The sequence below is a fragment of the Protopterus annectens genome, chromosome 7.part0 (genome assembly GCF_019279795.1).
Source record: "Protopterus annectens isolate FY-2018-M chromosome 7.part0, PAN1.0, whole genome shotgun sequence".
NCBI lineage: Eukaryota > Metazoa > Chordata > Ceratodontiformes > Protopteridae > Protopterus > Protopterus annectens.
In genome coordinates, this window is record NC_056739.1 from 905,706,375 (window position 1) to 905,728,532 (window position 22,158).

The following is a 22,158-nucleotide window of genomic DNA, read 5'->3' on the forward strand; positions in this document are numbered from 1 at the left end:
GATCTACTGATTCACCAATCCGGTCAGCTGCACCGGTCAATCCCTTCTCTCAACCTCACAGCATGGTTGCTCCACTTCCTTCCTTAGCCAGGCTTCCTTTGATCTCTAACCCAGTTAGAGATATCATAGTAACTTCACTAAAATCCTCTACCAGGAGGATTTACACAAGCAAATGGAACGTTTCTCTTATTGGGCTAAGGCCCAAAATATTGATCCTTTTACTGCCCCTGTTCAGGCAGTTCTGGACTTCTTAGCAGAGATTTTTCATGCAGGCTCCTCTTCTTCCACAGTCAGAGTTCAGTTGGCTGCTATTTCTAATTTTCATGTCGGGATAGCAGATCATAATATTATGTCCCATAGGCTCTGCAGGGCCTTCTTGAAAGGAATTTTCCTACTAAAGCCTCCAATCAGGAATCTTCCTCCTCAGTGGGATCTAAATTTAGTGCTGACATCCTTGATTCTTCCCCCTTTCGAGCCAGCTGTTTCTTGTTCCCTGAAATATCTTTCTTGGAAAACTTTATTCCTAGTGGCTGTTACATCTGCCAGGAGGGTGTCTGAACTTCATGCTCTTTCGGTTCGACCCCCCTATTTGATTTTTCACAAAGACAGAGTATCTTTGAGAACTAATCCATCCTTTTTACCTAAGGTCGCTTCAAAAAACAATCTGAATCAATCCATTGATCTGCCTGTATTTTTCCTAACTATTCAGATAGAGCTGAACAAAAGCTACATTATCTTGACGTCCACCGTCAGCTTAGATATTATTTGGACAGAACAAAAAATTTAGAAAATCTGATCAACTTTTTGTTTCCTATGCGGATAATAAAAAGGCCTTCCTGTTTCTAAAGTGACTTTGTCCAGATGGCTTTCTTCGGTCATCACTGAAATTTATACGATCAGGGGAAAACAGCTGTGCTCAAAACCTAAAGCACATTCAACTAGGAGTTTAGCTACTTCTACAGCTTTTCAAGCTAGACTGCCTTTGGACACTATTTGTGCAGCGGCCACTTGGGCCACTCCTCACACTTTTGTTTCCCATTACAAATTGGACTTGGCCTCCAGGGACAGAGCCAGTTTTGGCTCTACAGTCCTCAAGAGTTTGTTCCATTGAGCCACCCAGGATAGAGGTGCTAGGGACGGTCCCATCAAGCAAGAATGGCGAGATTGACAACTTAACATTAAGAAGTTATGTACCTACCATAACGTTCCATGTTAGTTGTCTTCTCTCGCCTTCTTTCTTCCGACACACCCTCCTTCCCCCTGGCCTGGACAGACCTTGTATAAGAAACTATTATGCTAAAGACCATTCAAACCTGGTCCTTTTTTTCCATCTGTAAGTTTCTTCTTCCTTTGGGAAGTATTTTATGCTTGGTGTTATTGCCCTTTGTCAACAAACGAGATCTGGGTACTTACTGCCTTGCATCATGGGATATGGGGCTGCCTCGAGCTGGTAAAAGGAGTTCTCGAGCTAAAGCAAGTGCCGAGTCGGAGCCGAGGATCGGCTCCGAACCCATCAAGCAAGAAAGAAGGCGAGAGAAGACAACTAACATGGAACGTTATGGTAGGTACATAACTTCTTATTTCAGATACTTTGACACGGGTATTACCTGAAGGGGTTAGAGGAAAAGGTGACTTCTCAGCTAGCAACCCTTGACTCTGTTTGTAATTCGTTCATGAGGCTCATTGCACACACAACTGAAGGGACAACGAGGGCAGCGGTTTCAGGCGTAGCCATTAGGAGACATGCCTGGATGTACTTATGTGAGTTTGTGGAGCCATTTAATTTTTCTTTCATCAGTGCTCCATTTGATGGAACATCCCTTTTTGGCCCTAAAGTTAAAGATACCCTGGCTAGATGTGAGAAGGATGGAAAGACTCTATCTGGTGTGGGCATGCGCTTCTCCACTCCTCAACGGCCCTACTCCAGGAACCAGAGAAGTGGAAAGCTATGGTTCAAAAAGTCCCAAGGGCTTTTCCAAAACTCACATGGCAATGACTTCTCCTTGCGCAGAGGAAGAAGTTAAAAATGATGCCGTACTCGAGGCAGAGGTGGCCCGTGCAATCAGGGTTCCAGGGATTCTTTCCCTGGTAACTCTTATCAATGCTCCTGAAAGGAGGCCCGATTGCTGTCCTCTGGAGGCAGGCAGGGGATGATTATCCCTGCACATTCTTGCCTGGCTCAAGATAATAATGGAGAACTGGGTGCAGAGGATCATCACCTGAGGTTACCATATTCCCTTCTCAAAAAAAAAAAAAAAAAAAAAAAAAGTGAAGAGAATTCAAGACATTCCTCCCAGTAACAGGGATGCAGCAGTCTTAGAAGTTCAAAAACCGCCTGACAAAAGAGTCATCCAAACAGTCCTACCAGACCAGATAGAATCTACAGTTTACTCAAGATTCATTTTAGTGCCAAGGAAGACAGGGGATGGAGACCGATTCTGGATCTCAGCCAATTGAACAAATTGGTTCAACAAACCCAATTCCGGATGGTCACGGTTTGGTCTGTACTTCCGTTTTTGGAAATAGGATGATTGGATGTGCTCAGTAGGTTTTCAGGATGCATATTACCATATAAAAATGGACAAGCGATCCAGTAAAATTCCTGCGCTTCCGGCTGGGAGCCAGTCATTACCAGTTCAGAGCCCTGCCATTTGGTCTCACCACATCCCCCGGTGTGTTCACTAAATGCATGGCAGTGGTAGCAGCTCACTTCAGACTGCAAGGATTCTGTGTGTTTCTGTATTTAGACGACTGGCTCCTCACCGCTCCCACCAGGCATCTACTTTAAAAGGCAAGAGGCTACGTTTTTCAAACGTGTTCCACGTTAGGAATCACTATAAACTACAAAAAGTCACATCTAGAGCCAACTCAACAATTGGAATTCATAGGAGCATTGCTAAACACGAGTACAGGCATAGTGTCTCTTCCCCTGGAAAGACTTCAAAGAATCAGATCACAAGTCAGTCAGATTATTCACAACAAAAAGGTGACTGTACTTCTGTTACTACAAATGCTAGGATCAATGTCAGCTTCCATTACTCTAGTTTCTCTGGCCAGATTCCACATGCAGATTCTTCAATGGCTCTTGGCATCCGAATGGTCTTTACTGAATCAGTCAATGTTCCACCCGATATTAATCACCAACTTGTGGAAGAGAGACCTAAGTTGGTAGCTTCACTCCAAAGAAATTTTGTCAGGCAGACCCACCCCAAACCAAAGTGACCATGGACGCGTTCCCCGATGGGGTGGGCGGGGGGGGGGGCATTATCTGGGAAAAACAGTCCCAAGGCACATGGTCCCAACTAGAGGCCAGTTTGCACATCAATGTTTTAGAAATGAGGGCAGTGCGGTTAGCATTGCAAGCATTCTAAAATACCCTCCCCTCAGGGGCAATTGAGATTCAAACAGACAACATGTCAGTAGTCTGGTACATTAAAAGCAAGGGGGAACCAGGTCTTACCCCGTTTGTCGAGAAGCACTCGGAGTATGGCAGTGGGCGATTTCATCTGACCGCTTTCGAGTTGCAACGTATATTACGGGGAGTTCCATCATGATTGCAGATAAATTGAGCAGAATCATCTTAATGCCTCGCAAGTGGTCTCTCAGTCCATTAGTGGTGGAAAAGATATTCCGCCTCTAGGGCTGGCCCTGCTGTGATCTCTTTGCATCCCCCCTGAACAACAAGTGCAGAAGTTACTTTGCCCTAATTCCCCCTCCGGGGGTCACTGAGGGACGCTTTTCTCCATGATTGCCCCCCCCAGTCTATTGTATGCCTTTCCCCCATTTCCTCTCATATCTCAGTTTCTAAAGAAAGCCTACAGGTCGAAGAACAGAATAATACTCATTGCCCCATTCTGGCCTCATCAGGTCTGGTTTCCCTTTCTTTGGCCTCACCTAATTCGGAAATCTTGGACACTGGACCCGGATCCAGATCTTTTGTCCCATCTGGATGGATTAATTCATCTCAATCTGCCCAGTCTCACGCTCACTGCATGGCTTCTCCAGTTCCAATGACTGCCAGGCATTCAACCCTTACTTCTCCAGTTCAAAGAATTGTTCTATCCTCCCACAAACCTTCGACTAGAAAGTTATACTTCAGTAAGTGGCAACATTTTTCAAATTGGGCTTTGCAGACGAATCCTGATCCTTTTTCAGCACCAGTCGATAAGATCTTTGAATTCTTAACATTACTTTTTGAAGCAGGAGCTTGTGCCTTGACCATACAAATGCATCAAGCTGCAATTTCAAATTTTCATAATGGTTTCAATAACTCAACGTTAATGTCCCATAAACTCTGCAAAGCCTTTCTAAAAGGAACTTTAATGTTCAGACCTCCATTAAAGATCCCTCTGCTCCTTGGGACTTGAATCTCGTACTTCAGTCAGTAATTTATTCCCCTTTTGAACCTGCAGGACTTGCTATCTGACATTTTTATCTTGGAAAATTTTATTGCTGATAGCTTTTACTTCCACAAGAAGGATTTCTGAGATTCAGGCATTATCTTGCAAACCTCCATACCTTATTTTTCACAAAGACAGGGTTTCTTTAAGAACAATTCCTTCCTTTCTACCTAAGGAAGTGTCAGAAGCCAATATCAATCAGACTGTTCAACTCCCAGTCTTCTACCCCTACTTTTCTAACAAGGGTGAATATTGTCTTCATTTACTAGATGTACATAGACAATTGCATTTTTACCTTCACAGAACAAAGGAAATCAGAAAATCAGACCAGTTGTTTATGTCCTTTCTTCTGCTTCTATGGGAAAGTCTGTTTATGAAGTTACCTTATCAAAATGGTTTAAAGACTGTACAACTTTCATTTGTAATAAGAAAAAGGTGCAATTACCGTGACCTGTCAAAGCTCATTCAACTAGAGCAGTAGTTGCTTCTGCAGTTTTTCATTCCAGAGCTTCTATTGATGACATTTGTGTAGCGGCTACCTGGGCTTCCCCCTCATATCTTTATTACTCATTGCAAGCTAGATCTGGTCTCTAGAGGATGAAATTGCAAGCTAGATCTGGTCTCTAGAGGATGAATGTCATTTGGTTCGATGGTGCTCATGAATATTCTTCCATGAGACCTCCCTGGATTTAGGTAGCTGGGGACTCTGTCCCAAGAGTCGAGGATTATGTGAAGATGGACAACATCAGACAAAGAAGTTATGTCTTACCATAACATTCCATTTATGTTGTCGATCTTCACTTATCCTTGACATCCCCACCCTCCTTTCCCCTGCCCTACGGTTTCGTGGTTGAACGGATCTTTCCTGAAAAATTGATTCTTTCCTGTTAGCAGTACAGATATGGTCTCTCATCTGTTATTTCCAGTCTGTCACTTTTTTATGCAAACTCGATCTGAGTTGATTCTGTGAGGAGCATTATGGGTATATGCTTAGCCAAGTCGGTTCCAAGATACAGAACCAAACCCAAGAGTCAAGGATAAGTGAAGATCAACAACACAGATGGAATGTTATGGTAAGACATAACTTCTTTTTTCCTATTATTTTTTCTGTTCTTCAGAATTATTAAGTATGAAATTGTTTGTATTAATACTGTAAAATATAATTCAATGGGAAAATAATCAGATACTTCATTTTTTTTTCATTTTTATCAAGTTTACAGTGAAAATAATACCCCCAGTAAAGTCAGTAAAAATGTATGACTGTAGTAAGGAAATAGCCATGAAAGGTTTTCATACAAAGTATATTTTTTGTTTTTTTTTTTGGTGGGAAGGCAATTGTGATATTACAATTGTAAATATTGCTGTAATTTTAACAAGAATGCTCAGATGCTGGAGGAGAAATAGCTTTAGAGATCTGTTTTCTTTAAAATTAGTTTAAGTTGACGGAGGAATGAGTCAGTATGTTTTTGGAAGTGGTGATAAAGGATTGTAGCAAAACAAAATCAGTGAGTCTATATTCATCATCATGTCAAACACTCCATATGGTTCTCCCACTACAGGGGATAAAAAGCTGGTCCAATAAGTTGAAGAAAGTGAACAGATGACTTTAACTTGGGGAAAATAGCAAGTCTTTCACACCAGTGAAGACTGTTCAGAAAGTTCTCAGCAAAGACAGCATTCCGGGACCTTTTATTTGAGGTAGCTGTCCTCACACATTGAAAGAAATTGTTGATGTTCATCATATTAATCACTGCTACAGTGTTCCACTAAAGTTATATATGAGTTGCATCCTGCCAAGGATATAACAGCCAGCCAGCTTCCAAAGCTTCAGTGCACCTTCCACGTGCCTAAACCATTAGTCAGCTAGAGATGAGCTGACTAAAAAGACTGGTTTGGGTGTCAAACCTTTTGGAGCTTTCATGCTAACAGAAAGAGAGGTAGGCTAAGCCCTGAAAGGACATTAATAGAAACAACAAAAAATAAATGTCCACATCCTAGCATAAAAAGCAAGGGAGATAGAGAGAGGGAGGAAGGGAGTGGCTACTGCAGCAGTAATCAATTGAACATCTGTTGTCATGGTAAGTTTACTTACACAATTATATTTTGTTCATCATATTGATCACTGCTGCAGTAGCCCTATCTGTATGGGTAGATTACCCTAGCTTACTACATTTGGGAGGTGGAAGGTCCAGGAGCCTCTGGAGAAAAGTCCTAACAAAGTCTGATCTAGACCTAGAGAAGGAATCAAGTTTGTTGTGCCTTTTAAAAGTATGTATAAGAACCAAGTTGCTGCTTTTAAAATACTGGAGTCCAACTCTTTCTAAAAAAACATAAAAGAGACCAAGGCCCTGGTAGAGAAGTCTTTGACCCTGCCTGGAATAGTTTTGTTGTGGTTAGTATAAAAAAACAGCCTGAGACAACCATTTGGAATTGACTGTTTTGATACAGGCTGTCCCTTCTTCTTACCTTTGCAAGAAATGAACAACTGATTCGAAGATCTGAAAGATTTAGTTCTGTCTGGATGGTACCTGAGTTGTCTGTGGACTGCCAAGGTATGGAGTATTCTTTCTCCCTCATTTTTAGGTTCAAGAAAGGAAATGAGGAGATGAATAGTTTGGCTTAAAGTAAACTCTGATACCACTTTAAGCATGAAAGAAGGATAATTTCTCAAAGAAACCCTGTCTTTGTGAAAAATGAGATAGATTTGACTCACCATAAGAGCTTGCATCTCTAGCATTGTTGTTGCGGATGTCAGAACAATCAGGAAAATAGTTTTCCTTGTTAAGAACCTGAAGTCAACCGGATTAGCTAGTTCAAATGGAGCAAGTGCTAGTTTCTGTGAAACAAAATTAAGATCCCAAGGAGGAGCCCCATTTTTCTTGGAGGGCTCTTATGCAAAGCAAAACACTTTTCAAAAACATTTTGTTGTGAGAATACATGGAAAGATATAACCCTTTGCACTGGCAGGATATAACCCATATAGCTAAGGCTACTACTGCAGTGATCATTCGAACATCTACTGTCATTGTAAGTTTACTTGCGCAACTAAACTTTGTTCTGTCATTCATTTTATATGTGGCTACCATTGTATTCCTTACACATGGGCACTGACCATCATTCACAGCCACATTTGGTTAGAAACAGAAGCTGTCAGGCCCTCATGTAAACGTGTTTACTGCAACATTAACAACTTAGGCTGTTTAGAGTTAAACTGCAGTGCATTCTAATTCCTTTTGTCATAGTGAGTTAAGATTTATCCTGCTAGTCTCTTCAGTCACTAGATTTTTATTTGGTCTAGATGTCAAAGCAGTTACTTATTTTTATTACATTGTATGTTAGATTAGTTTATTTGTTTGAATATGGATAACTGTGGGAGTTTTCTGTAAATAAAGCTTGTTTTGTCATATAACTTTCAATGATACAATTTAATGGTTCTTATTATACTGTAATGCAGCCCCTGCTGATATGCTAACAGGCTACATTATACTGCTAGCATATCAACATTCTTTCAGGAGTGTCTACATACGTTTTATTAACATTCCTCTCTTTTATTTATAGTTTCATAGGTTGTTACTAGGCTACTGGCCCAAGTGCTGTTTTAAGCCTAGGTTGTTACTAGGCTATTGGCCCAAGAGCTATTTTAAGTCTAGCCAAGCTTACCTTAAATTTAAGAAAATATTGCTAACATATTGGAATACCACATTGAATTTTAACATTGCAATATAGGCTTGTACACATTAAAATATAAGCTTGTACACATTAAATATTCATGGGCTGCCCCTGTCTAAAAGGGGCATAAGTGAGAAACCAATGGTAAATGTATGGTTTCCTATCAGTTGATCCGCATTTTAATAGGCTTAGGGATGAGCTTTGCTTCATATAGATGTGAAGCCTTTTCCAGGAAAGGGGTAGCCTTTGAGGCACATACATGTCCAGTTTATGTTGTAGACAAGGTTTAGGTCATTGGAATGAATATTTCTGATGCTGTTTGTTTTGCAGATGTGCAGCAAATCAGTCAGCATGGCATCAGAGGGTGCCTTGTAGACTAGGTATAGACACCTGCAGCAGTTGGAAAGACCTCAAAGGTTTCTCACCAAGAAAATTCACGTCTTTCAACACATGACCTACATAGACAGACCAAAGGCCCTGTCACTGTACTCTATATCTTACAGGCTGCTGAGAGACATCTTGTGCCTGACCTACAGAGCTGTCTTGTACCATGCCCTAATGGAAATGCTGCACATCTGCAAGTCAGATGGGACAAGATTCACTTGCTCTATGGATCTTAACCTAGTCTGTGACATTAACAGGACATGCTGGAGAGACAGATATGTCTCCCAGAGATTGGCACTCCTCTGGAACAAACTCCAAGTTCACGTAAAACAGAGCTCCTCGGTGACCGTATTTATGCATAACTTAGACAACTGGATGAGAGACCATAAATTTACACTGGGGCTGTCACCTATGTCCCTCTTTTATAAGGGCAATCTGCGCTGATCATAGACTCATGCTGCAAATATAGACCATGCAGCCTGGTCAATAAGGAAACAAGGGTATAACATGGCTAGACGTATAAAGGTTCTAGGGCCAATTAGCCTGGTAACCTCCTGAGAACCTATCAGATCACAGAACAGTCTGTAGGAGACTGAGTACAGAAATAGGGCTTTGCAGCAGTTTGCAGAGAACTTGTTTATTCCCCGTAATCTTTTTGCGAGGAACGTCTGTGGTCTCTCAAGCTGTTGCAGGTACTTGGTCAGGTACATGCTGAAGGGTGCTTTTGATTCAATGGTTGGTCTGCTGAGAGGCAGGTATAGCAGAACAATGGCTTCCTTGGACCTGGTTGCCATGCACTTAGTTGTAAGCTGGGCAATGCAGAATGATTTTCTCACCACAGTAGACTCATGGTGGTCAAAGGTCAGGTTACTGTCAAAATGCATTCCCAGATTACTGTCCACTGATTCTACTTTTAAGAGTATATTATCAATGTAGCATTTTCGTGGGGTGGATGAGTTTCCAAAAGGTACTTTTATGCATTTTTTTTTTGCATTCAGTTTTAGTCCATGGCTCTGAAACAATTTGTTCTTCTGCATCAGGCCCAGGGTATCTGTGTCTCTAGAGGATTCAGTTGACTGCACCTAGTTTGCTGCCATCTGCTTACTTTGTCAGCCAGAGACACCTGATGTTTTGCCTTGACTTCAGAGAAGTAGATTCCAAAAAGGAGGGGCACCAGCACCGAACCCTGTGGGACTCTGCTAGTTAATGGATTGTTTGTCGAGGTGGATTCCCCTATCCTATCTTCTTATGTCCTATCATTGAGCCAACTGGCTATCCATTGTGGGACATATGGGTTTATGCCTATATTTATTACTTTATCTGCAATTCCTGAATGAGGTATTATGTTGATCGCCTTGGCCAAATCGAGGCAGGCATTGCATACTAATTTACCTCCATCCGTAGTTTTAGTGACCTTCTCAAAGAAGTCCACCAGGTTAAGTAGGTATGACCTGCCTTTGACAAAACTGAACTGGGGTAGGATCCAGTGTTTGTAAGTTTTCTGTGGCATTATTTATCAGATCCATGATAATTCTATTCTTGGCCTTGCATATGAGACTAGTCAAAAGCATGGGCCTATAGCTCCCCAGGTCAATGGAAGATCCCCCTTGTGTAGTAGGATAGTCGTTACAGTCCTCTATTCATTTGGCACAAAGCCTGTTTGGAGGCTCTGGTAAGATAGATATTCTAGTGAGCCTGACAGTTCATGTTCCATGCTATTCAGGAGGCATCCTGAGATATTATCAGGGCCCATCAAAGCAGTGTTCTTGGCCTTAAAGAGCACTGTGAGGACCTGTTCCCTAGTGATTGTTGGTGATAAAAATGCTTGGGTTATTTCTTCTGGCTGACTGGTGGTGATGGGGTAAAATTGGAGATAAATTTATCAGCCAGCAGATTTGCTATATCACCTGGCTCCATATAGACAGTTCCATTCACTATTGGTTCAGCACATGGTTGAGTGCTGTTTTTAAGGTTGAGGACATAACTGAAGAAAGATCCATGGTTGTTCTTAGCTTGGGAGGCTGTTTTTATTTCAGATTTGGCTTTGGTGGACTTCATTAGTCCCCTGAGTTGCTTGTTCATATTGAAGGAATTTTTACCTTGCTGGGCAGTGCTTTTCCTGTTTTTGAATGTGATTGTCCTTCTTTTGTTATATAGTCTGTTAATACTGTGATTCCACCATGGTGGCTTGCTTTTGGAGGTTGTCCGATGTTTGTTTCTGGTAGTTTCAGCTGTGTCTATGCAGCTAGTACACGATTCTACAGGGTTTCAGTGAGCAGTTCTATATAGGTAGCTGTGTTTTCAGGGTTTGGGGGGCTTGGACTTTTGCTACACTGCCACTTAGAAGGAGGTAGTTAGTCTTGAAATATTTTTTAAATGTTCTGGGGTTAGCTCAGATCCCAGGCTTATTAGTCTTGAAATATTTTTTAAATGTTCTGGGGTTAGCTGAGATCCCAGGCTTAATATTTATTTCAAAGGAGATATCATTGAGGTCAGACCTGATCTATGAGAACTTTACACTAGGGGTGTGCATTGTTCCCCTATGTTTGTGAGTTTTTAGTAAAGTCACTCCATTCAGTCATTTTATCAGACGAAGTCCAACAAATCATTTATTTCCTCACCCTCTAAAACACCATATATTTTTTAAATTATATTTTCATGCATTATCTTTTATTTCAGTGAAATATGACTTTGTTTGGTCAAGTCTTTTAACTATCCCTGCTACCTTTCCCTGGATTTCCACAATTTTTCTCCATTACCTCTTTGTGTTCTTGCAGGTATTTGGTGTCCTCAGTAGTGGCAGCTTCCAGCCTTTTTAGTGTAACAACCCTTCTTATCAAATTTATGGCTTGATTCTTACTTCTTCCAGGATGCTGGTCAGCTCACTGGAATTCATCCTTAACATCTTTTTTAGGTTGTCTGGGTGGTGAATGCTGAACATGAAAACAACTCATTTCTGGCCCTCAGACTTGTTCTCCCTGAAAATATGCTTCTTCCACAACACAGCCCATATTTTCCATTATTAATAATTCAGTGATACCCTTTATTCTTTTCATCACTTAAAACAATTTTGAATGAACTACTTTTAATACCTGTATTAAGCAATTACATTCTTTGTCAAGTGGGGAGTATTGGAAAAAAATAACCAACTTCCAAAACAACACATTTTTTAAGTTTCATTACAGGGTAAGAAATAGTAATAAGGTGGCTGGAGAAAGAACATCACATACACTGAACTCACACTTGATCAATTCCTTATTTTAGGGATAGAATACTAAATAGGGAATGGTACCTCCCAGTGTTTTGAACTATTTTATGGTTCATTAAAGAATTCGATAAACTCTATATCAGTACGTATGGACTTTTGGGTGAGGTAGGATAAACTTGGCATGTAACATGGAATTTTTCTTTCCTTTTTTTTATCTCCCACGAAAACTCCCAGTTGCTTCACTACCTTTACTCAGTTAGCTCATTTGTTCTAATGTGTTGGTGAGAGCCAGGCAACCCTGAGCTAGGCCAGAGTCCTGTGGCCATTTGTTTCTGCCCTGAGGTGATCATCATCCATTCATTTCAGGTGGCAGAGAGCAGGCCAACTACCAGGTCTGGTGAGGTGGCCTGCCTTCCCCTTGGGAGAACTATCCACCCCTGGGGGTGGCTCTGCAAGCTCTGCAGCTGTTGCTGGCCTAAGGAGAGTGCCACTGCATGCTGTCTGTGCTGTGTGCATATTCACATAGGTAGGACAAGCTCACATGCCCTTCCCCATGGGTAACACTAGTCCTTCTGCTAGGTGTTACCAAAGAGGTGAGCCAGAGCTGCATCCCCTGGGATTGGTGAGTCAGCAGTGTCCGCTCACTTCTATCCTTCTTTGCCAGTTTCTCTATGCACCCAGTGTGCTAATTGAACTTAGGTCACCTGTTTTATTGTCAGGGCTTTATCCTTCCATGCCACAAAATTGGCTCTTTTTCTTTACCTGTTTAATATCTACATACATTTGCCAAGCTGTGCAACTTATCTTCATGCCTAACATATTGTGCAGGTGTAGAAGTGTGTACAGTGCACAGTGCAATAATTTTCCCATTTCCATTAAAACAGTGGAGTTCATGCTTAGTTATGCTGTACGTCTCTCTCAAAATGAGACTGTGGCAGTTAGCATTTATGTGGCATAAGCTTGGGCTCCTAATCTCCTGATTACAATGAATTTGCATCTGCATTTGCAGCTGATTCCATATAGCTTCTCTTTATCACATACACTTGGCACCGAGTTAAAAATGTGTAGAAACAACTGCGTACTATAAAGCATTATCCGTTCCCATCATATGCATACACTGCCACTTTGGTTCTAGGTAACACTCAGAAAATAAATTATTTATGAAAAGAATGGAAAACAGTTGTCACATAATCCTCAGAGTGGAGGTATGGCTGGTTGTAATCCATGGTAATCAAGCAGTCTTGTTTTTCTTTGCTTTTTCAGAGTTCTTCAGAGATTGATTAGGAATGGATTTGAAATAAGCATGGATTAAAAGTCACTGCTAAACAATTGTTTGTTTTCTTATTTTCAGATCGAGTGCTATCTCAGTAGTAAAGATCCTCCGTGTTTTGCGAGTGCTGAGGCCTTTAAGAGCAATCAACAGAGCAAAAGGACTTAAGGTATAGTTAGTATTTGTATTTTACTCTGCTGCTTTTCACAGTGCCAAAATGTGATGATACACAGATTGTTTTTTTTTCTTTTTCTTTTTTATTACTCACTCTATACTTGCTATGCAAAATTTGATAGGAAATTATTTTTGATGTATTAGCAGAAAAAGGTCTTTGCATGTTTTTTCTAAATGTATATTATTTGAGAGACTCTTACTGCTAGAATAGTAACAGTGATTTAGTTAATTATCATCTGTGTCCTAATAATAAGTAAATATAAGTCATTTCTACAGTATTTTGTCTTCTATCAGCACTGGGAATATTTGGAATAGCAGTGATATGTATAACATTAATGTTATGGTACGTGTAGGGACACTGTGATTATTAGTAATTACTTTCTGTGATATTTCCTTTGCTTCTGATTAGTGTACTGATTAGTGTATTGATTATTTTGTGCTTTATTATGACTGTTTTCATGTTATATGTTCAGTTATGTGTGGTAGATAAAGTCAAGCATATGTTACATGTGCAGTCATTTGTAGTACCTCAGGTTAAACACTGTATTTCAGAGATAATTCTTAGGCTATGTAAAAGAACTTGGTTAGTAGTAGCAGGACTGGAGAAGTATGTTTGTAATAGTGCCAGTGGCATGTCATGCTGAATGCCTGCTTTTACTTATTTTTTTTCCAGGTAGGTTGAATAGTCCGTGTGACATTTATAGCCATAAACTGTTTGATGGGTAGTTGAATTAAAGCATAGTATAGTTCATCACAACATATGGTATAAGAGAGTTGTGAGGATATTAGATACTAGTATCTGTGCTAGTATGACTGGCTGAAGTTGTGTAAATACTTGTAAATAATTGTAAATTACCCAGTGTTTTATATGCCAGCATGGCTAGATATAATTTTGTAAATAAGTTTTTTTTTATTATTATTATTACTTTGATTTATGTAAGATGTTTGACTTAAACAGTGGTCTTCCGGCTGTTTAATGTGCACTTTTTAAAAAAAAAAAGAATTCTGAATGTAGGTTATGCCAGTCAGCTGACCTAGATATGATGTCATGTTGTGCCAGAGCTGAAAGGAATGGAATATCCACAGCAGCTGTTTTGTTTCCTTTTTAAAGTCTGATATAAGAGAGTAGAATTCTCATAACAGCTTTCTGTGACTTTAAAAAATTCTGCTAAAAAAGCAGGTTCTGAGTCAAAGTTCAGTTGTTGTAGTTGCTCAGTTGCCAGTTGTTGTTTTCCAGATCAGTAGTTATCACTCAGAGTTTTCCAGAGATGTTCAGCAATAATAGTAGACATTGTTATTCCAATCCTTGGAGTAGACAACAGTCTGAAGAGTGGGCATGAATTCTTATCTTGCCTGGCAGAAGTATGAGTATCATCTTGCCTTGCTGAGTTAATTAGATTAGACAGGGACAGTTAATCTTTAGATAGTTAGGGAACTATAGTTAGAGTTTTTCTACAGTCAGTGTGAAATCTATCCTACAGTGTTATTTTTGTAATTCCTGTGTGTATAACTCTATGGTTTATTAGAGTAAGTTATTCTTTGTATACATGTTTTAAATCATTTTATCTATTATTAAATATTTTACTACTTTTTTATTGTGGCTGGTTATTTAGAAAGTACTTTTAGTAACCTGAGAGTGTTTATGCTTGTTGTGATAACACCAGGGCCACTCTAAAAAGCCTTACACGCTACCATTTATATCAGTATATATTTTACCCAGTATAACTGAACACCCGTTTTGAAGGGTATTGTGGTATTTGACTGGTGGCAGCCATTAACTTGTAATATGGGAGAGAGGACATAGCAGGTAAATCTATGCCAGTCTTTCCCAAGGATGTTTGTATGTATGAATATCAAATATTTAAGAGAAAGTGTGTCATATACCTAGAACTGGGACATAATACTCTGCAGTGTCTGGTGTGAAGAATACTTTGGGGACCTAAAGTGAAGCATATAGTCCAGTCCCAGGTTTGGAGACTGTTCTTGGTGTACTCCTAGGGGAAGTTGTCTATTTCTGTCCCTGCTTTCAGTGACTCTCCCTTACCAGAGACAGTGATGAAGATTGAGGCTCCTTAGTTACTGCCCCGGGTTTAAGTGGGATCATCACAAGAGTAGTACATTAAAAAAAATTATTAAGTCATAGTAGAGTATAGTGGTAAATGACTCTGAAATAAATGAAGTTATAAGGTAGTAACTGCAAAGGCATTCCTTCAGTGTTACTTGCTATGGGCTAATTTGCATGCAGCAGTGCACTTCATAAGAGGAACATTTGTGAAGTCATAAACTTTGTATCTTCTACATTTACTTCCAGATAGGTATATATTCCATCACTGAAGAGCATGACATCCAGCTCTTCTATGGCAGAAGTGGAGACATGTTGGTATTGGCAGCAGAGTAAGCTATATTATGTAAACTAGTCCTGATATGGCAGACAACAGAGAGTATTTGGGCAGTTTAGGAGTGCTAGTAGCACTCCTCAAGATAACATTGATGTTGCCAGGAATGCACCATGTAAGCCATTGTGTATGACAATATTTTAGGGTAGAATATTTGAATACTGTGACTTCTGTCTTCAAATACATTGCATAAATAAAAGGGGACAAATGAGCCAGCAGAACTGTAACTGTGTCCAAAGTGATAGATGTTGATATATGCCTGGTTGTCAGTTATATATTTCTTCTAGTATGAATATTTTATTGTTTGCTTTGTTTTTGTGGCATTGTATATGGATATGTATATATCTACACAGCTGTATATATCTTGTATCTGTATATATGTATGTGTATTATTTTGGGTTCCTTGTATTTGGTCTAAATTAATTTGGTCTAAATTTAGAGTTTATTCATTAGGTCTAAGTAAATTTGGACTAAACTCATTTGGTCTAAATGCATTTGCTGCAATTTTGGATGTTCATCATATTGATCACTGCTGAAGTAACTTTAGCTAAATGGGATATATCCTGCCAATGATGTAACAGCTGGTCAGCTTCCAAAGCTTCAGGGAGCCTTCCATATTCCCAGACTGTCAGGCAGGTGCAGCTGAGATGACTGAATATAAGTTTGGGCACCATGCCCTCCAGAACTTTACTGCCACCAAAAAGTACTCTCCTCTGAAGCTTTTAAGTATCGACTATTAGCTTGTGCTATTCCTTTACTGCACAGATGAGGCCCCTTTGGGGAAAAACCTTCCTTTTTACAAATATTGTTTGTGTTTTATCACTTTCCTTTTCAGGAAAGTTATTTTAAAGCTAGGAGTTTGTGTTTTAATGGACTCTCACTAGAATGTATCCTAATTTTAAATGGGAGCACTCTTTTTTTTCTGTCAGTTTAAAGGTTGTGTGAAGTAACTGAAAACCATTTTTTTTTCTTTGGAGAAATTCTGTTTATTTTACTTTTCTGGGGCTGGCAGAGTGTTTTAAAGTGATTTTTACTGTATGTTTTAGTAAAAAAGTGACTTTTAAAGACTTGTATTTTTCACTGATTTTTGCTGCCTGCCTTCCCTGGGAAAGAGTCCTTTTTTGGCTTTATCATGGAACAAACTACTGGTCCCACAATCAGTCCTTCTTCCAGCCACAAAAAAGAAAAATGTTTAGTAAATGGTCTTTGCCAGCAAAGCAGGCTAGCAATTTGCCTCAGCCACAGGTGAGTACTCTGCTATGGCCATTTATTGTACCTCAGACCTCTTATCTTTTACCCCAGATCCCTCTGGTGTAGCATGTACAGCCACTACAGGCCAGGGGTTAGCCACATCCTTTTGCTTTTGGGGTCCCCTCAGTGGGCAAGGGAGAACCACTCTTGTCAGTTCTGGGAGAGGGAACACAGAAGGTTTCTCTATTATGTCAAAATGCTGTGCCCATTCCTGGGGAGCTGTTGCTGCCATTGATAACACTTTAACCCCATTTTTCCTGTCAAGAAGAGACAAAAATTCAAGATTCTGAATCTGAACAGGAAGAAGAATAAACACATTCAGGAGTTTCTCCTCAGATTTCTGATTCAGACTCAGAGAAGAGCTCAGTTTTTGATTCTCGCTCGGGGGGGTCTCTTTCTCTGAGACTATTGCTAGAATGTGTCACTGTTTTCAGTGGGAGAACACTGATGTTTCTTAATGCTCAGAAATACTGTCAGTTGTTGAAGGAATTTCCAGAAACGGCAATCATTCCTCCTGTTCTGTTTGCTTTAGAGGATGTGTGTGTTACTAGCTTCAGTTTTCCTGATAGTCAGCCAAAAGGCAGAGAGGATGTATAAAGTTCCTCAGTCTTTTAAGTTTTCAGACTGTATTCCCAAACGTGATCCAGCAGCTGAAGCTTTAGTTGATCCTATTGCTGTTAAACCCTTAGTTAATTCCAAGCCTACTCTTTCTGATGTTATTGATATGTATGGGAATAAAGTGTATACTTCTGTAACTTTTATTTTTCAGAATTTTGAATTGTCAGGCTCGTAAGTTAAAGTTTGTTCTGATTAATTGTAAAAGTGTGAGGAATGTTTTTCTGCAGTTGTTTCTTGTGAGGAAAAATCTGCTTTAAATTAGTTTCTTCTGCTGCACTGGTCACTGCTCATTGTTTACAGTGTGTGTATTACTCTATTGATACGTCTTCCAAGGCTATGGCCACTGGTACTGTTTTGAGGAAGTTTGCATGGCTGCATTCTCATAATCTCTCAGATTATATTAAAAATGAGAATTTAAATTCCCCTTTGGATAGAGATTTAATTTTGGCCTCTCTGCTGGAGAGAGATAATCAAAAAGAGTGGGTAAGCTGAGCCAGGGAAACTCTAAGATTTTTCAGTCCTACTTTTCCAAATTTTCTAAGGGATTCTTTAACTTCTCATCCAATTTTGACAAAAAAAAGCAGAATAAACAGGTCATCAGACATTTAAGAAATGGCAGTGGGGTTCCAAAAGGAAGCCTCAAACCTCCCAAAACCAGTGACAGTCCAACAAGTCTGAATGATTGTTCAGGAGAGGTTGTGACTCCTTCCCACCCTGACCTCTTTTTCTTCCACAAAGTCTGAATCTCCATTTTCCTGTAAGCAACATATAGTTTCAGTCAAATGGATTATGAAGATAAATCATCAGGTTGCATTTGACAGTGGGACGAAATTCATCCTTTCGGGGGGGGTCATTCCTCATCCTGCAGATCAGACTTTCTTGTTTCCACTAGTTTGTCTTCACATGCCGTCCCAAGGAGTGATAGAAACAGATACTCCTTCTCAGGAGGGGAAGGGTTATTCAAGGATGTTCTTAGTGCCAAAGAAAATAAATGCTTGGAGACCAGTGCTGGATCATTCTTTCCTATGCCTGTTTGTGATAGTGCCCAATGTCAAAATGATGTCACTTCACAACCTGTTAACTCTTCTTCATCTTTCAAGTTTCTTGGTCAACTTAAAGTATACTTGTCATCACATCTCTATTCATCCTGATGTTTCTTAAGGATTTGTGTGTCAGGATCACTTTATCAGTTCACTGCCCTTCCCTTTGAACTTTCCACTACACCAAGAGTGTTCACAATGTGTTTAGCTCCAGTTATAGCTCATGAAGGCTACAGTGTATCCATATTTTTCCACATTTAGACAACTTGCTTATCTTTACAGAGTCTTTTTCAAAGTGTCAGGAATCTCTCTCTTCAGTGAGAGATTTCTTACACAAGCTGAGATTCCAAGAAAACATTCCAAAGTCTTTCTTGACTTTTTCACACATGATTGTCCTGAGATGTCAACTAGACATCTCAGTTCAAAGAGTTTTATTTACTTGTAATGGAAAAAAAAATACTTTTCCAAATTTTCTAAAGGATTCTACTCCTCATCCAGGGATGTCAACTAGACATCTCAGTTCAAAGAGTTTTATTTACTTGCACTGGAAAAAAATACTTTTCCAAAATTTCTAAGGGATTCTGTAACTCTCATCCAGCTTTGACGGAAAGCAGAAGTAACAGTCTCAACAAAACACAGGTAATTAGACATTTAATAAATGGCAACGGGGTTCCAAAAAGAAGCCTCAAACCTCCCAAAGCCAGGGACAGTCCAACAAGTCTAAGTGACAGTTCAAAGGTACATTGTAACCACCTTCCACCCTGGCCCTTTTTTCTCCGAGAAAGTTTTAATCTTACTTTTTCTGTTTGGCAACAGTATCAGACAAATGGGTTCTGTAGATGATTCATCAAGGTTACAGATGGCACGGGGAGAAAATGTATCCTCTCCAGGGTGTCATTTGTCATCCACCAGAACAGAGTGTTTAGTTTCCACCGATTCTTCATCACATACTGTCCCAAGGAGTGATAGAACCAGTTTCTCCTTCCCAGATGGGGAAGGGTTAAAACCTTTATTCATTGGTGGTGTTCTTAGTGCCAAAGAAAAAAAATGCTTGGAGACCAGTTCTGGATAATTCTTTCGTAAACCTGTTTGTGATAGTGCCCAAATTCAAAATTATGCCACTTCACATTACCTTGCACCTTTTTTATTTTTTGTGTTACCTCTTCTTCCTCTCTCAAGTTTCTTGGTAATACTTGGCTTAAAAGACTTATCACATCCCTATTCATCCATACTTCAGACATTTCTTAAGGTTTTGTATCAGTTCTCTGCCTTATCCTTTGGACTGTCCACTATACCATGAATGTTCACCGAGTGTTTAGCTACAGTTATAGCTCATTGCAGGTTACACGGTATCAACATTTTTCCATATTTAGACAACTTGCTTTTCTTTGCAGAATCTTTTTCAAAGTGTCAGGAATCTCTGTTTCTCTTGGATGAGAGATCTCTTGCACTAGCTGGGATTCCAAGAGAGCATTCAAAAGACTTTCCTGACATCTTTACACAAGATTGTGTTCCTGGGATGTCAACTAGACACCTCACTTCTAAGAACTTTTCTTCCACAGGAAAAATAGATTTGTATCTAGAACTATTTCTAAGGTTTTCCACTAAAACTTCTGTCACTGTGAGGAAATACCTCAGGATTTGGTGTCTCTTGGTTTCTATGATTCTCATGATAACCTGGGAAGACTCCACAAGAAAAAGTCTCTTTAGTCCCAGAATCAACACCCTTTTTCATTTCAAATCCCAAATGCTGAAGTTTGTCAGAAGTGAAATCATTTAGTGGATACAACAGATATCCTTAAATCCAGTTCTCTCCTTCTCCCTCCCTGTTCCAGAGTAGTCAGTCACCACAGATGTCTTGGACTCTGCTTGGGAAGCAATTTCAGGAGGGATAAAAGTGCAGCGTGTGTGGGACACCAAGGACGGATGCAAGCAGGTAAATATCAGAGAGATACTTGCCCTGATCAAGGTGCTCAACTCTCTGAATCATCTTTGGATGCTGGTACCTCTTCAAGTTGTTACAGACAGTACCACAGTCTTTTGGTACATTAACAAGTAGGGGAGACCAAGTCGTGTACACCCTTAGCAGACTAACCATGTTAGCTTGGGATATAGCTTCACAACACAGTCTCACTCTACAGGCATCCTGCATTTTTTCAGAGCAAAATTACATGGCAGACAAGCTGAGGAGGGCCATTGTAGACCCTCACAAATGGAAACTAGATTAGGGGGCCTTCCAAGATTAGAGCTGTCTGTCGAGATTTCCTTAAGTAAACTTCTTTGCCTCTTCTCTGAACAATCAACTGGCAAGATTTTGTTCCTGGACTCCATGCAAGAAGTCCTGAATGACAGATGCCTTCTCTTTTCCTTTGACAGGAATGTTCCTTTATGATTTTCCACCCTTTATGCTAACATCCAGGATACTTTTGGAGATTCAGAAGGAATCCACCAAGATCATTGTGCTGACTACATTCTGGCTCAGGCAACCATGGTTCTCCCTTCTTTTGGAAATGGCCAGGAGTAAAACCATAGTCTTCCTCAAAGACTGGATCTATTCACAAAAGAATTGGTGTGTTTTATACACCCTGACATCAGTTAATTTCATTTAACTGCCTAGATATAGGGGCCTAATTCCTTTTAGGCGTCAGTTACTGAGGATGTGCAGCAGGTACTAATGGAGGCAAGAAAGCCTGCTGCTAGAAAATCATGTATTAGCAAATGGAAAAGGTTTTCTTTTTGGTGCCAACAACATAACCAGCACCATTTAATGGTTAGTTGTTCTCTGGTTTTGCAGTATTTGTGTGAGTTACTGTCGTATTGCCTTTCTTATTCCTCTGTAAAGGTTCATTTGTTAGCCATTTCAGAATGACTGCCCATAGATCCTCCTCTTTCAGTGGAGTCTTATGCCAAAATGTTTTTGAAAGGAGTTTTGCACAAGAGACCTCCAAGTAAACTGGTGGCCCCTCTTTGCAATCTTAATTTTGTTTTAAAGAATCTAACACTTGGTCGATTTAAACTAGCTGACCTGGCTAACTTGAGGTTCTTAACATTGAAAACAGCTTCTCTGATTGCTCTGACCTCGGCAAGAAGAGTATCTCAGTTCCAAGCTCTTACTGTGAGTCAACCCTTTCTCGTTTTCCACAGGGACAGTTTTTTCAGTTTTTGTTTGTTTTTTTTTTTTTTTGAGAACTATTCTTTCTTTTATGTTTAAAGTGGTATCCAAGTTTAAGCAGAACTATCTGTCTCCTCTTTTTCTTTCCAAAACCTAAAAATGAGGGAGAAAGGATGCTCCATACCTTGGATGTCCACAGACAACTCAGATAATATCTTAACAGAACTAAATCTTTCAGATCTTTGGATCAATTGTTCATTTATTGAGAAGGAAAGAAAAAAGGGGCAGCCTGTATCAGAACAGGTTATTTCCAAATGGTCAGGCTTTGCTAGGACTATTAGGGCTCCTGGACTTTTCTACTTCAAACTCCAGAATTTTGTAAGCCAGGATAATCTACCCATATAGCTAAGGCTACTGCACCAGTGGGCAATATGATGAGCATAGTATAGTTGTGTAAATAAACTTACCATAGCAGTAGATGTTTGAATGATCACTGCTGCATTAGCTACACCCTCCCTCATCCTTCTGTTTGGTGTTTTTTTTTTTTTTTTTTATGCTAGGGTGTGAAGATCTATTTTTTGTTTTTCCTAGCATTGTCCTTTCAGGGCTCAGCTTCCCTCTCTCTGTTAGCAAGAA

The 22,158-nt window shown here is 39.9% G+C and overlaps 1 protein-coding gene across 1 annotated transcript in view; it reads left to right on the plus strand.

The window, feature by feature from the left end:
* The window catches only part of CACNA1D (calcium voltage-gated channel subunit alpha1 D), a 5,051,180-nt gene that overhangs the window by 2,919,300 nt on the left and 2,109,722 nt on the right, over positions 1 to 22,158 (plus strand). Inside the window, exon 23 of the mRNA XM_044077483.1 lies at positions 13,013 to 13,100. Coding sequence (XP_043933418.1) covers positions 13,013 to 13,100 — 88 coding nt within the window. The remainder of the gene's footprint in view (positions 1 to 13,012; positions 13,101 to 22,158) is intronic.